The 15328-nt window shown below is 41.2% G+C and overlaps 1 protein-coding gene across 5 annotated transcripts in view; it reads right to left on the bottom strand.

The window, feature by feature from the left end:
* Window positions 1–15328, bottom strand: part of SPIDR (scaffold protein involved in DNA repair) — a 381397-nt gene that overhangs the window by 19690 nt on the left and 346379 nt on the right. For all 5 annotated transcript variants that reach the window (XM_053660950.1, XM_053660952.1, XM_053660951.1 and 2 more), the window contains one exon: window positions 14786–14938. In XM_053660950.1, the coding sequence (XP_053516925.1) occupies window positions 14786–14938 (153 nt within the window). The remainder of the gene's footprint in view (window positions 1–14785; window positions 14939–15328) is intronic.

The following is a 15328-nucleotide window of genomic DNA, read 5'->3' on the forward strand; positions in this document are numbered from 1 at the left end:
GGATGCTCACAGAATTGGTTGAATTTGGTTGCAAATTAGATGAAAAAATAAAGACTACACTAAGTGAAATGACGGAAAATGCACAGGGAACCAACAGCGATGGGAAGGAAACTGGGATTCAAATCAATGGAGCGGACCAGAAGGAAGAAAGAAACAACCAAACAGAAAATAATGAAGAAAAAAGAATTTTAAAAAATGAGAGGCTTAGGAACCTCTAGGACATCTTTAAATGTTCCAACATCTGAATTATAGGGGTGCCAGAAGGGGAAGAGGGACAGCAACAAGTAGAAAACTTACTTGAATAAATAATAGAGGAGGACTTCCCCAATCTGGCAAAGGAAATGGACTTCCAGGAAGTCCAGGAAGCTCAGAGAGTCCCAAAGAAGTTGGATCCAAGAAGGAACACACTAAGGCACATCATAATTACATTACCCAAGAATAAAATGAAGGGGAGGATCCTAGAAGCAGCAAGAGATAAGGGGACAGTCACCTACAAAGGAGTTCCCATCAGACTGTCAGAGGATTTCTCAAAAGAGACCTTCCAGGCAAGAAGGGGCTGGAAAGAAATATTCCAAGTCATGAAATGCAAGGACCTACATCCAAGATTGCTCTATCTAGCAAAGCTTTCATTTAGAATGGAAGGGCAGATAAAGTGCTTCTCAGATAAAGTCAAGTTCAAGGAGTTCATCATCACCAAGCCCTTATTTTATGAAATGTTAAAGGGACTTACCTAAGAAAAAGAAGATAAAAATATGATCAGTGAAAGGACAGCAAACTCACAGTTATTAACAATCACACCTAAAACCAAAGCAAACTAAGAGGACAGCTAGATCAGAAGCACCACCATAGAAATGGAGATCACATGGAGGGTTAGCAACAGGGGAGTGGGAGAAGGAGAAGGGGGGAGAAGGTACAGAAAATAAGTAGCATAAATGGTGGGGAGAAAATAGGGGGAGGGCAAGAGCAGTGTGGGATATGTAGAAGCTAAAGAACTTGCAACACATGGACAGGAACTAAAGGGGGGAATGTGGGGGGAGTGGTGTGCAGGGTGGAGGGGAATAAAGGGGGGGAATGGGACAACTGTAATGGTATAATCAGTAAAATATATTATATAAAAAATTACAAGTCATAATCAATTACTGTAAATAAAACAATCCAGTGACACACAAGTTCTTCTGAAGTATCATTGATGTACATTCACTGGTTTTCTTAAAAAAAAAAAAGACTAAATGAATAATACAGGGGAGCCCAGGACAACAGTTGAAAGCAGAGCTGGTCAAGACTGGCTCAGAGGATCTGAAGGCTCCAGGAGGGAAACTAAAGAGGATATTTTAAGGGTTTTTTTAAGGTCACCATTTTTAAGGATTTGGAAAAAATTACAATACAATGCAGGCAATGCAAGGACAATAAAGGTCAACATAAAATTCCACAAAAAATCATACAAGAAGGAAATACAAGTGTGGTATACTATTTCCCATTGTTCATGTAAGAATGTCGAAACCTATAGAAAATTTTAAGAGTTTATTCGAGCCAAACTGAGGATATGTCCAGAAGCAAACTTTCAACAGATTAAGGAAATACTCCAGAGAATGGCTGCTTCGCAGTTCATTTTATGAACTTAGAATCAAACATAGCTGAACAACAATAAAACAAATAAAAATAAAAAAAGAATCAAACAAATGAGGGAACAAGAAAGATTATATAAAATCTATCGGTGGTAGTTTAAGAAAGTGGGAGAAAGCAAAGTGGGGAGATTTCTGCGATTGGATAAAAAGTAAAAAGAGAGATCCATACTTCTTTTACATTGGTGGGTACAGGATAGTTAACATTCGACATTTACAGTAATAGAGAATGTATACAGACAAGAAGATCATGAATTCCCTTGAGGATGGCTATGCCTCAGAGGGGCTTGGAAATGAAGATTACTCTGGCATTTCAAAGACATGTTAACCTAGATGCACAAGAACAATGGCTGGCTTCAGGCAAAGATAAACCTTTTACTTCAGAAATTATAGGCCTGGGACATGACTACCCAGCATGATCTGCCCAGTTAAGAATTTACAACCAGATCACCCTCTGTGGTTTATTTTGGTCATAGAACTTGTCAGATTTATTACATAACCCCTTTTTTATTCATAAGATTTAGTGAAAATACTTATATAATCATACTAAAATACCATTATTGGTTTCCATTTTTGAGAATCAACCTCCAGACAAAGTGTGCAAGGCTTACTTATGATTATAGACTATCACTCAACAATATACCCAAACAACTGTATGGTGGTGGAAAAAAGACTGCAGAAAAGGATAGGGGAGCTAATACCTATTTCTTACAATGTATGGAATAAAGAGATACCATCTTTAGCAGATAAAACAACACACAAATTAATAAAACCTTACAGCTTACACGATGATTAATGGTGAGAAAGTAAATGCTTTCCCCTTAAGATTAAGAACAAGGCAACAAAGTCCCTTTTCACTACTATTTAAAACAGTACTGAGAATCCTACCTAATAAAATAAAATAAGGAAATAAAAGGTATACAGATTGGGAAGGAAGAAAAAAAACTGTCCTTGTTTACAGGTCACATTGTTTTCTATGTAGACTATCCCAGAGAATTAACAAAAAAACTAAAACTACAGAACAATTTCAAGGTTTTAAGATACAAGGTTAAAATACAAAAGCCAACTGCTTTTCTATATACTAGCAGTGAACAAGTGAAATTTGAAATTAAAAACACAACACCATTTACATTAATGTTAAAGTAAATAAAATACTTAGGTATAAATGTAACAATGTATTTATAAGATCCATATGATTTCTGCTAAAAGAAATCAAAGATCTAAATTAACAGAGAGATATACCACATTCAGGGATAGGGAGACTCAATAGTATTAAGATGTAAATTTTTCCTAAGTTGATCTACAGATTCAAAACCATCCCAAGCAAGTTATTTTGTGGATGTCAACAAACTGTTAAGTTTATATGGAAAGCAAAAGGACCTAGAATAGCCAAGACAATATTGAAGGAGAATAACCAAGACCAGAAGACTGACAATATCCAACTTGAAGCTATATTGTACAACAGAGCTACTGTAATCAAGACAGTATAATATTGGTTTAAGAACAGACATATAAATCAGTGGGCCAGAAAACAGAGCCTAGAAGTGGACTTACATAAATACGATCAACTGATCTTTGACAAAGGTACCGAGGCATTTCAATGGAGAACGGACAGACTTTTCAACAGTGTTCAAAGAACTGGATATACATGCAGAAAAAAATAAGTCTTAAAAGAAACCTTATGCTTTTCACAAAATTTAACTCAAATGGATCACAGACTTAAAAATATAAAATGCAAAACTATAAAACCCCTAGAAGAAAACAGAAGAGTGTAGGTGACCTTGGGTCTGACTATAAATTTTTAGATATAAAACCAAAAGCATAATTCATGAAAGAAAAAAAGTTATGTGGGACTGGCCTCATTAAAAGAAAAACTTCTGACATGCAAAAGACACTGAAAAAAGTCACAAAGTAAGGGAAAATATTTGCAACAAATGTATTGGATAAAGGATGAAATATACAAAGAACTCTTAAAACTCATCATCAGAAAATGAACAACCCAATTTGAAAGGGGCTAAAGACCTTAACAGACCCTCCTCAAAGAAGATATGCAGATGAAAAATAAGCATGTGAAAAGATGCTCAATGTTAAATGTAATTAGAGAGTTCAAATTAAAACTAACAATGAAATGCTGCTATGCACCTATTAGAATGGTAAAAATCTAAAACACTGCGAACACCAAATGCTGCTGAGGATGTGGAGTGACAGGAACTCCCATGCATTGTTGGTAGGAATACAAAATGGAATAGCTGCTACCTTGGAATACAGTCTAGCAATTTTTACAAAGCAAAACATTGTCTTACCACATGATGCAGCAACTGCACTCATTGGTATTTACCTAAACAAGTTGAAAACATGTCCACAAAAACGCCCACACACAAATGTTTACAGTAGCTTTATTCATAATTGCCAAAGCATGGAAGCAACCAAGGTATCCTTCAGTAGGTAAATGGATAAACTGTGGTATACCTGGACAATAGAATATCATTCAGTGATAAACAGAAATGCACTATCAAACCAAGACATGGAGGAACCAATCTTAAGTGCATACAGCTAATGAAAGAAGCTAATTTGAAAAAGCGGTATACTGTGTAATTCCAACTGTATGACATTCTGGAAAAGGCAAAACTATGGAGACAGTCAAAAGATCAGTAGTTGCCAAGGTCTGAGGTAGAGGGAGGGGATAGGGAGAGAGGCATGATGGGTGTAGCAGAGGGGATTTTTAGGGCACTGAAACTGTTCTGTATGGTACTGTAAATTGTGGTTACATGAGAATATAGATCTGTCGAAACTAACAGAACTGTATGACACAAACAGTGAACCCTGGCTCCCCTGGGTGTGGGGGCCCTAGCCCTGGCCACTTCAGACTGCTCCCAGAGTAACTCCTCTTGGTCAGGACAGCGTCCTGGCTGGCTGTGGCTTCTTGGTGAAAGTGAATTCCCTGTTATTGGCCTTGATGGCCACGGTGAGACTGGTTGGACATGACAGGGACTTACGGCCCTTCTACACCACTTTAAGATGGTGGTGCCAACTCCCTGCTCAGGCCAGAGGAGCCACATGTGGTTTCTAGGACATTTATCAACTGACTTGCTGCAAGAGGCCTAGAGCTAATTGAGAAACCAACAGTGCCTGTGTTCAGTGCCATCTCTGTGCCCTGCAGACCACCTCCCTCTCGGCACTTGCCTCCTCCGTGCCCACTAGCCTCAGCTTTCACACAGAGCGCTCAGCTGTGAGGTTCTCCAATGTTTCTCTATTTAAAGAGAGCCAGAGATAAGTAAAATGCTTTAAACATATCTGTTAAGTGATTGACAAAGGAAATAGTACCTAACAGAACTGGCTTAATTAGAAATGGGGATCTCAACAATTTTTAAGTTGAGGGCACACAAAAAAAGTAACTTTTCATTTTAATACAAGGGAAATATGTAAGCCAACTGGAGCTTGTTTGCTCTACTGTTTAGAAATACCATTCTCTTTCTCCACTAGTATCACCTTGGGAAATTCTAGCCACAGGGTTGGGGTGGGGCAGTCTATTTACTGAATTCTTTGCTTTAAGTTGGGAAGGGAGCAGAATGAGCAATGGACAGATGAGGAAGGGTCAGTTATAACTGACACATCCTTTTAAATGCATAATGAAAGCAAGAACCATGGCATGAGTAGTGCACATACACTGATCAAGCCTTGGAATAAAAGCTCAGACCCAGGGAGTGATGCTCCTGTGTTGGCAATTTGGTTGGGGCGGACTGAAGCATGGGGAGCTCCAGGTGCTCTGGCTCTTCAGTGCGTCAGGCATGCAGACACCACACCAATGCCCATGCAGATATTTGCCATTAAGGCTGGTGATAGCAGCCCCTGTCTGCAGGGTCCCTAACTTTAGAGAAGTGATATATTTAATACAGCCCAAAAAGATTTGGAGGTAAGTATATCATTTCTAGCAAACGGTCTTATGTACAGGATCCTGTGTGGCTCTCCTTCCACTGCTTAGGTACTGAAGGATCTGAAACCCTATTCCTGGGCCATTTAAGTTTGTTTTATGCTACCAGGAATAGAGATTTGTGATAAATCAAATTGCCTATTGTGTGCTTAAAAAATATTTAGTCTTCATCCCTTACATGAAGATTCTGTTTGGAGTCAAGTGGGGCCCAAGGATCCCTGAGCCTCATGAGTTTTCCCAGGAGCTGCCGCCACACCACAATGCCTAAGGCACGGCCTACTGCATGATGTATCTGTCCACCTAGAGGAAAGCTCCTTTTGTATTCCAAAATCTAAGACCTGCTGTGACAGGCAAACCCTTTTGAGAGAGAGGATAAAGCAAACGGTGTGTCAAAGGCAAACAATGGGCCTCAGGGATACCATCTAAGTGCACACTGCCAGCCTCTTCAGATCATGCTTTCTACCTGGCGACCAAGATGCTGGAGGCCAGGTGCCGAGTCGGCTGTGCCATCCAGAGAATGAGAGGACAGGGACAATGAGGAGATTCTGCATGTACCATGTTGTGAAGGCAGAAAGGTAAGGGCTTCTTTGTCCCCACAACTCAGAGCACCTGGCAGCCAGAGAAGCCCAGGTGGCCTTCCATGGGCACCACTGGTGAGATGGCCAAGTTCTCCTTCGTGAGTTTCCCTTTCCTAGAGTCCATGAAGATGCCCCATCAACACTGTCTCTCTCCGGAGAGGTTACAATGGGCAACGGAGTTCTCTTACTGTGGGTTGTATTTTCCTGACAAGGCCCTTTGATCATTTTATTTGGACACAGAGTTCCTGATTCTCTTCAGTCTCACAGTTCTATTGTTTGGGATGGGGTTACTTTTTATAGATGTCTTTTCCTAAGCACAGAGATACTGCACATTCTTCCTAGTTTTATTTTTCCATTTCTATTTATGATGACTACCAACAGAAAAACCATATAGAAACAAAATAAATGTATCCAGAAGAATAGAAAATATATGTCCACTCAGGAGACTTACATGAATATTCATAGCGGGATTATTTATAATATAAAAAAATGGACATCAACCAATGAATGGGAAAACAGAATGTGGTATATCTACGTAATGGAGAATTAGGCCATACAAAGAGGTGAAGCACTGATAAATGCTACAAGTGGATGAATTTTGAAAATATTCTAAGTGAAAGCAGCCAGAAACAAAGGAACACATATTATACAATTTCATTTCATGAAATGTCCAGAACAGGCGAGTCTGCAGAGATAAAACATAGGTTGGTGACTGCCAGGGACTAGGCAGAGTAGGGACAGTGGCACAGATACGTGGACACACGAAGAAACAGAGTTGTGCATTTCACAACACAGAATGATCATATCTCAACTAACCTGTTACCAAAAAATAGAGTGCCACTTTGTATTCAAAGCCACTGCCATGTGTAAAGGCAGAATGTAAAGTAGGAGATGGACTTCTGGACCAGATAGAGGTGTAGGCAAAAACACTGCCTCCTCACACAACCAAAAGTAGGACAAAAAACAAATTTAAAAACAAAAAATAACCAGAACTGCCAGAAAACCTAACTGTTTGGAAGTCTGACAACCAAGGAGTTAAAGAAGAAAGATTCATCCAGACTGGTAGGAGGGATGGAGACGGACAGTCAGGGTGGAGAGGACTTGGGGCAAGGCAGTGGCTGGAGGATGTGGAAGAGCAAGAAGGCTGCTGGAAGACCAGGCAAGGTGGAAGATGGTGGAGCGGTTGGTCCCACATTTGTGTGCAGATAAAGTGGGAGGAACAATTGGGGAATGAGACAGATTGTGCAACCTAAAGTTCCAGTGCAGGGAAATAAAGCCTCAGAACCTTTGATTGAAAAAATCTGTGGGGGTTGAGGTGGTGGGAGAAACTTCCAGCCTCACAGGAGAGTTTGTTGGAGAGACCCACATGGTCCCAGAATATAAACAGCCCTGCCCGCCAGGGAACCAGCACTAGAAGAACCCAAGTTGCTTGTGGACAGCGGCAAAAGTGAATGAAAGCCAGCAGAGAGCTGGGAAAGCAGGATTGTTCCCTCTAGGACTCCTCCCTGACATACAGTACAGCAACGTGGGTTGCCCCACCCTGGTGAATACCTAAGGCTCTACCCCTTACTATATAACAGGTGTGCTGAGACAAAAAATATGGCCCAAATAAAAGAACAAATCAAAGCCCCTGAAAAACACAACTAAGCAATGAAGAGATACCCAGCCTATTAGATGCACAGTTCAAAACATTGGTGAACAGAATGGTCACAGAAATACGCAGAGTATGGTCACAAAATAGAGGAAGAAGTGAAGGCTATGAAAAATGAAATAAAGGAAAATGTACAGAGAACCAAAAGTGAAAAGAAGGAAACCAGGACTCAAACCAACAGTTTAGGTCAGAAGGAAGAAATAAACATTCAGACAGAACAGAATAAAGAAACTAGAATTCAAAAAAATGAGGAGAGACTTAGGAACCTTCAGGACAACTTTCAATGTTCCAACATCTGAATCATAGGGATGCCAGAAGGAGAAGAGGAAGAGCAAGAAATTGAAAACTTATTTGAATAAATAATGAAGGAAAACTTCCCTAATCTGGCAAAGGAAATAGACTTCCAGGAAGTCTGGGAAGCCCAGAGAGTCCCAAAAAAGTTGGACCCAAGGAAGCACACAGCAAGGCATATCATAATTACATTACCCAAGATAAAAGATAAGGAGAGAATCTTAAAAGCAGCAAAAGAAAAGGAGATAGTTACCTACAAAGGGGTTCCCATAAGAGTATCAGTTGATTTCTCAAAACAAACCTTGCAGGCAAGAAGGGGCTGGAAAGAAGTATTTGAAGTCATGAAAAGCAAGGACCTACATCCAAGATTGCTCTATGCAGCAAAGACATCATTTAGAATAGAAGGGCAGATCAAGTATGTCCTAGAGAGTGTCAAGTTAAAGGAGTTCATCATCACCCAGCCCTTATTATATGAAATGTTAAAGGGCCTTATCTAAGAAAAAGAAGATAAAAAACTATGAGCAGTGAAATCACGACTATCAACAACTGAACCTAAAAAAAACCAAAAATGAACTAAGCAAACAACTAGAACAGGAAGAGATTCATAGAAATAGAGATCATATGGAGGGCTATCAGTGGGGAGGGGGAGGATGGGGAAAAAGGTACAGGGAATAAGAAGTGTAAATAGTTATTTACAAAATAGACAGGAGGAGGTTAAAAATAGTATGGAAAATGGAGAAGCCAAAGAATTTATATGTATGATCCATGGACATGAACTACAGTGGGAGAATAATGATGGTGGGAGGGGGGCTACAGGGCAAAGGGGAGAGAAAAATAGGACAACTGTAATAGCATTATCAATAAAATATATTTAAATAAAAAAATATAAAAATAGGTGGGTGTGCAACACTGTGGATGGACTGAATGCCATTGAATCATTCATTTTAAAATAGTCAATTTTATGTTTTACAAATCCCACCTATAAATTATTTTTTAAATTTTTTATTGATTATGCCATTACAGTTGTTCTAGTCCCCTTTCATTCCCCTCCACCCTGCACCCCCTTGCCCCCACTATTCCCCCCCTTTAGTTTATGACCATGTGTCTCAAGTTCTTTAGATTCTATATTTCCCATACTATTCATGCCCTCCCACCTATTTTCTACCTACTGTCTATGCTACTTATTTTCTGTACCTTCTCCCCCCTTCTCCTTCTCCCACTCCCCTGTTGCCAACCCTCCATGAGATCTTCATTTCTATGTTTCAGCTCCTGGTCTAGGTGTCCTTTTAGTTTGCTTTTGTTTTAGGTGTGGTTGTTAATAACTGTGAGTTTGCTGTCCTTTCACTGTTCATATTTTTTATCTTCTTTTTCTAAGATTAGTCCCTTTAACATTTCATATAATAAGGGCTTGGTGATGATGAACTCCTTTAACTTGACCTTATCTGAGAAGTACTTTATCTGCCCTTCCATTCTAAATGAAAGCTTTGCTGGATAGAGCAATCTTGGTTGTAGGTCTTTGGATTTCATGACTTGGAATACCTCTTTCCAGCCCCTTCTTGCCTCTAAGGTCTCTTTTGAGAAATCCTGCTGACAGTCTCATGGGAACTCCTTTGTAGGTGACTGTCCCCTTATCTCTTGCTGCTTCTAGGATTCTCTCCTTCATTTTAATCTTAGCTAATGTAATGATGATGTGCCTTGGTGTGTTTCTTCTTGGGTCCAACTTCTTTGGGACTCTCTAAGCTTCCTGGATTTCCTGGAAGTCTATTGCCTTTGCCAGATTGGGGAAATTCTCCTTTATTGTTTGTTCAAATAAGTTTTCCACTGGTGGCTGTTCCTTTCCCCCTTCTGGTACCCCTATAATTTGGATGTTGGAGCGTTTAAAGATGTCCTGGAGGTTTCTAAGCCTCTCCTCATTTTTTTGAATTCTTGTTTCTTCATATTTTCCTGTTTGGCCGTTTTTTTCTTCCTTCTGGTTCACTCCCTTGATTTGAGTCCCAGTTTCCTTTTCATCACTATTGGTTTCCTGTGCAATTCCCTTCATTTCAATTAGTTTAGCTTTCATATGTTCCTCTAATTTGTGACTAAAATTCACCAGTTCTGTGAGCATCCTGAGCACCAGTGTTTTGAACTGTGCATCTGAAAGTTTTGCTATTTCTTCGTCGCTTAGATTTATGGGCTCTGGGGCTTTGAGAGCTCCTTGAGCCATTTTTGGTCTATTTGTGCCTGTTAAGTATGAGGAGCAGTGCCTTAGGTGTTCACCAGGACGGGGACACCCAGGTCGCCAGCTCTTCAGGTACATATTTTCTCATAATACCATGCTGGGTTGTGATGTTGTATGTGGGGGCGAGGTCAGAGCAGGGAAATGGCGGCCCCCTCTGCTGCCTCTCGCCACTGGGGCCTGCTTGGTCATGTCTAACCACCCACTCCCTGGCTGGTCTATCTGCGCACGAATGCGCGACCACAGTCAACCCGCTGCCCTGCACCCTCAGTGGGTCTGCTGGTCGCTCACTGGGTGGCTCACTAGGTTGCTCACTGGGTTCGCCTGTTGCAACCCTATCCTGAGATCCACATACCTGAGTGTCTGACTGAGTTTTCCTGTGCTACCCCGCTCCACCAGCTGCTGGCTTCGCCCCTCTTACTGGTCAGGCTGAAGAATTTGTTGTTATCAGTCTTCTGAAAAGTTCAATTTTCTGTGTTCTGGCTGTGTTTTCTGTTGTAATATTTTGTTGTCTCTAAACTTGGTTGTGTGAGAAAGCATGGTGTCTCCACCTATGCCTACATCTTGGCGGAAGTTAGATTATTTCTTTAAAAAGTATGAAGTTCTTTAGAATCTAGAAAAAAATCAGGTCTTCTCTCTCTCCAAGTATCTAAATTATTTTCCTCTTTTTACATCTTTGTGGTACCCACTGGACATAGTTAAGACCGAGTTTATAAAGATGGGTTAGCTACCTCTGGGAAAGCCAGCTCTTCAGGTACATATTTTCTCATAATATCATGCTGTAGGTCATGCTGATTTTTATAATAGTTCTTATAATAGGCTCCCATTCGACCTAACTAGTGTGGGGTATGGCAGTGACTTTTAGATGTGGGGCAGAGAAAATGCTGGGGAGCTGCTCCATCATCCTTCTCTCTCCTTTCAGCCCATGACCAATCCTGGGCCTTGAGAGAGTTGAGCAGATGGGAGGAGAACAGGTAGCAACCAACAAGCAGAATGAGGGTGGAAGGGAAGTCTCTAGGGTGGTAGGCTGTGGACAAGCTCTTGAGGAGCATGCAGTGTATTAGCCATGAGGCGCCTGTCCACGCTGCATGCTTTCCTCACAGCCCAGCTGCCTGCCCAGGTACACTGTGCAGGTGGGCCAGGAGGAGTCACTGCATGCAGTCTGCAGAATCTGTTCAGCTTCCACAATTCTGGGTCTGTGCAATTCATCTTCCTGCCAACAACCAGTCCCTGCTCAGGACCATAGTCTATCTGTGATGCTCACAGCGTCGCTTTACTTAAGAAAGAAAGTTTATCCTATAGCCCCTTTAGCATGGCTGGGGAAAGCAAAGCTATACAGATCCAGCCCTGTCCCATGGTCACCATACCTCTCCTCCAGCACATAAAGCTTTTATAAGTGCTCTAGGCACCTCTGTGGGCTTCCCATATGCCCACCCACCTGTCTGGAAAATCCTAATGATCCCAAGGCCACCCATCCACTGTTTGCTCTAGCCCTCCAAGCCCTCAGCCAGCCATCCCCATCTGTTGCAATGGAAACATTAAGATATCTAGCTTCTCCACTAGTCTGTGAGTGCTTTAAGCCCCAAAAGCCTCACATGCATTATCTTATTTAATCCTCAACAACGCTTTAAAGTTGATTCTCTTAGCCGTTTTACAGATGAGAAAATAGAGGACCCAGATGACAGGTGACTTGTTAGTCTACTTTCCTCAGGACCACTAGGCTATATAGTGCTCTCACCTCTCCTCATCCAATCACAATCTAAGGTATGTTTTGGTACTAACTTTACAAGAAGATGCACAGAAGAGAAAATAATCAAAATGGCCTCAATATAATGAACAAGTACTCAGTCTCACAAGCAGACAGAAATGTAAATTAAAGCAACAGTGGGGTCATTAATTTTGCTATTCATAAAAATCATAAAAAGATTCAGAAATTTAGTGGTGGGCAGGAGTGAAGAAAACAAGAGTTCTGAGACATTACTTCTGGAAGTGTGAATTTTTGTATACTTTTTTGAAATTAATTTAGTAATATCTTTTTTTTTAAATTTTATTTTTTAAAGATTTATTTATTTTTGGAGAGAGAAAAAGGGAGGAAGATAGAGAAGGAGAGAAACATTAATGTGTGGTTGCCTCTTGCACACCCCTACTGGGAACCTGGCCCACAATCCAGGCATGTGCCCTGACTGGGAATTGAACCAGCAACCCTTTAGTTCACAGGCTAGCAATCAATCTACTGAACTACACCAGCCAGGGCTCATCTTTTTAAAAATACTCATCTGAGGACATGCTTATTGGTTTTGGAGAGAGAGGAAGGGAGAAGGGAGAGGGGAGCAGGGAGAGGGGAGAAGGAGAAATGGGGAGAGGAGGAGGGAGGGGGAGAGAGAGAAACACTGATCAGGCGCTTCCTGTGTGTGTTCCAATCTGGGCTGAACCTGCTGCAACCTTTTGGTGTAGACAATGCTCCCACCAGCTGCGCCACCTGACCAGGGCTATCTTTTAATTTTAAGGATACAAAGACCAATAGTGTGGCCACTTTGCAAAAACACTTCAGCATTCCATTATAAGTTTAAACACAGGGTTACCATATGACCTAGCAATTTCATTCCTGTATACAGACCCAGAACTTAAGATATTCAAACAAAAACAAAATGAAATACTGATATATGCTACATCATGGATGACTCTGAAACCATTATGCTAACTAAAAGAAGCCAATCATGAAAGACCACATAAATATCCAAAAAGGAAAATCTATAGAGACAAAAAGGAGATCAGTGCTTTCCTAAGACCAGGGTTTAGGGAAGGCTTGGGAAAGGGGAGAAGTAATGGGGAGACAGCATGGGTATGGCATTTATTTTTGGAATGATGACAATGTTGCAAAATTAGATTGTAGTGATGGTTGCACAACCCTGTGACTCTATGAAAATAGTGAGTGAATTGTGATGTCAATTATATTCAGTAAAGATGCTTTAAAAACCCCAGATGGTGTAGTTCAGTGGATTGAGGGTGGGCCTGTGAACTGAAGGGTCACAGGTTCGATTCCCAGTCAGGGCACACGCCTGGGTTGCAGGTCAAGTCCATGGTAGTGGGCATGTGAGAGGCAACCACACACAGATGTTTCTCTCCTTCTCTTTCTCCCTCCCTTAAAAAAAGATGCTTAAAAATATATGAACCCCAAGACCCTGAAATCCTCCTGCATATAGATATCAGTAGGAACTGATGTAGGGCAAAACATTTATTTCAGCCTTGTTTATAATTAATTGCAAAAGAGAAGAGAAAAACACATTGGATTGTCCATCGGTGCAGGAACAATTTGTTCATTTGAGGGAATATTACGAGACTATTAATATCTTGAGTTAGATCTCTATCTACTACCTGATGGTCATCCCTGCTAGAGAGTTAAGTGAGGAAAGCAAGAGACAGAATAACATGTAGCAAACTATCTCATTTTGCAAAGTCATACATGCTCCAACTGAAGAGCATGTATGCTCCTCAGCATGGTGGGTGAGTGGTGGGAGATCATCACCTTTCTCTTCATTCATCTTTGACTAGTTCCAATGGGCACGTGTTACTTTTATCACTAAAAATTTTTATAAATTAAAAAAATAAAGTATTAATGCTACTTTTAGCTCCAGACCCATATATCCAACCAGCTACTGAAACATCTCCTCTCAATTCTCCAAGACACAACACAACTAAGATCATCCCCTCAAAGCTCTTTCACGATGTTCTACTTCATTGGACTACCATCTCCTGGTCATCTAAGCCAGAATCTTAGAGGTTATCACAAATGTTCTTGCCCTCCACATATGCCTTGTACCCGCTGTACTAAATTCATTATCCAACATGTCAATTTCCCTCTTAAATAAATTTACTCTTGGATTTATTCTGTGGACTGGTGCTCACCCTTCTACTGGCTACTACCCAAGGCTCTAGCCCCTCCATTCTGCTCTGCAGAGATGGACATCGGACACTGCTGTCTCTCTGCCAGGATGACAGAGCAGCTCACTCGCCTGGGAGAGCTGGCCCCTCCAGCTTGGTCTCAGGTCACTGCCTCTACCCAGATGCCTCTTTTGCCTCCTTATAGACCAGTGCTCACCCACTCTATCCTGTCAGCAGCCTTTATAAGTCCTATTTTTTTCCCCACCAGGTATCTTCCTGAACCCACCCCTTCACCTAATTAGTTCCCTCCTCCTCTTGAGATCTCGGCCAAAGGTTCCTGTTGTTAGACAGACTTCAGTGGCCTCCGTGACAAGGTGAGGTGCCACTAAGAAGCACCTGGGACACCTGGAATGCTGTCCTTCCATATTTGGCTGTGTACATATCTGACTTACATCTTTCTATACAGACTATAAATCTGAGAGTCAAGAACTTATGATTTTGTTCCTTATGTAGCCAATGTCTGGAACATGTCAGGCATTCAACCAATATTCATTGACAAGTGTAACTTTTCAGAAAGTATAAATACCATTTCCAGTAAGACTGACTACCCACCTTGAATGCTGCAAATGGAGTTGACCTGAGTAACAGAATCCAGTTCATCGAGCTTCACAGGGCCAGCCAGCTCACAGGAGCAAGCCATGGAAGCCACACCCAAAATGGGCTTTGGAAGCAAGAGGGCGGTGCGTTCAACACAAACAATCCGACCTGTGAACAGACACATTTCAGATGACTGAACCACTGAAGAGAGAAGGGAGTTACCCTGCCAGTGAAGACAGTGTCCTTTGCTAGCCTCCCAGGAGCCATGTGGGCCAAGGGGCACAACTGGTGGCTCCATTCACTGTGGCCAGTACACATGCACTTTGCAGAAAGGAGGCCCCCAAGCTGCCAGGGTGCTAGGCTGAAAAAACACATAGTACTAGATTCAAATTCAATTTAGAGAGGTGAATTTTATGGTATGCAAATTATACCTCAATAAAATAAAAAAATACATATACAGTTGAGGCAGGATCCTAGTTTGATTCCTTGAAAAAGGAGCCAACTGATTTAAGCACACATGTTTATAATTTGTAGCTTTTTGTTTTAAAAAAGTAATGT

This window comes from Artibeus jamaicensis, unplaced genomic scaffold, assembly GCF_021234435.1.
Source record: "Artibeus jamaicensis isolate MK-2021 breed Jamaican fruit bat unplaced genomic scaffold, CSHL_Jam_final scaffold_916, whole genome shotgun sequence".
Taxonomy (NCBI): Eukaryota; Metazoa; Chordata; class Mammalia; order Chiroptera; family Phyllostomidae; genus Artibeus; species Artibeus jamaicensis.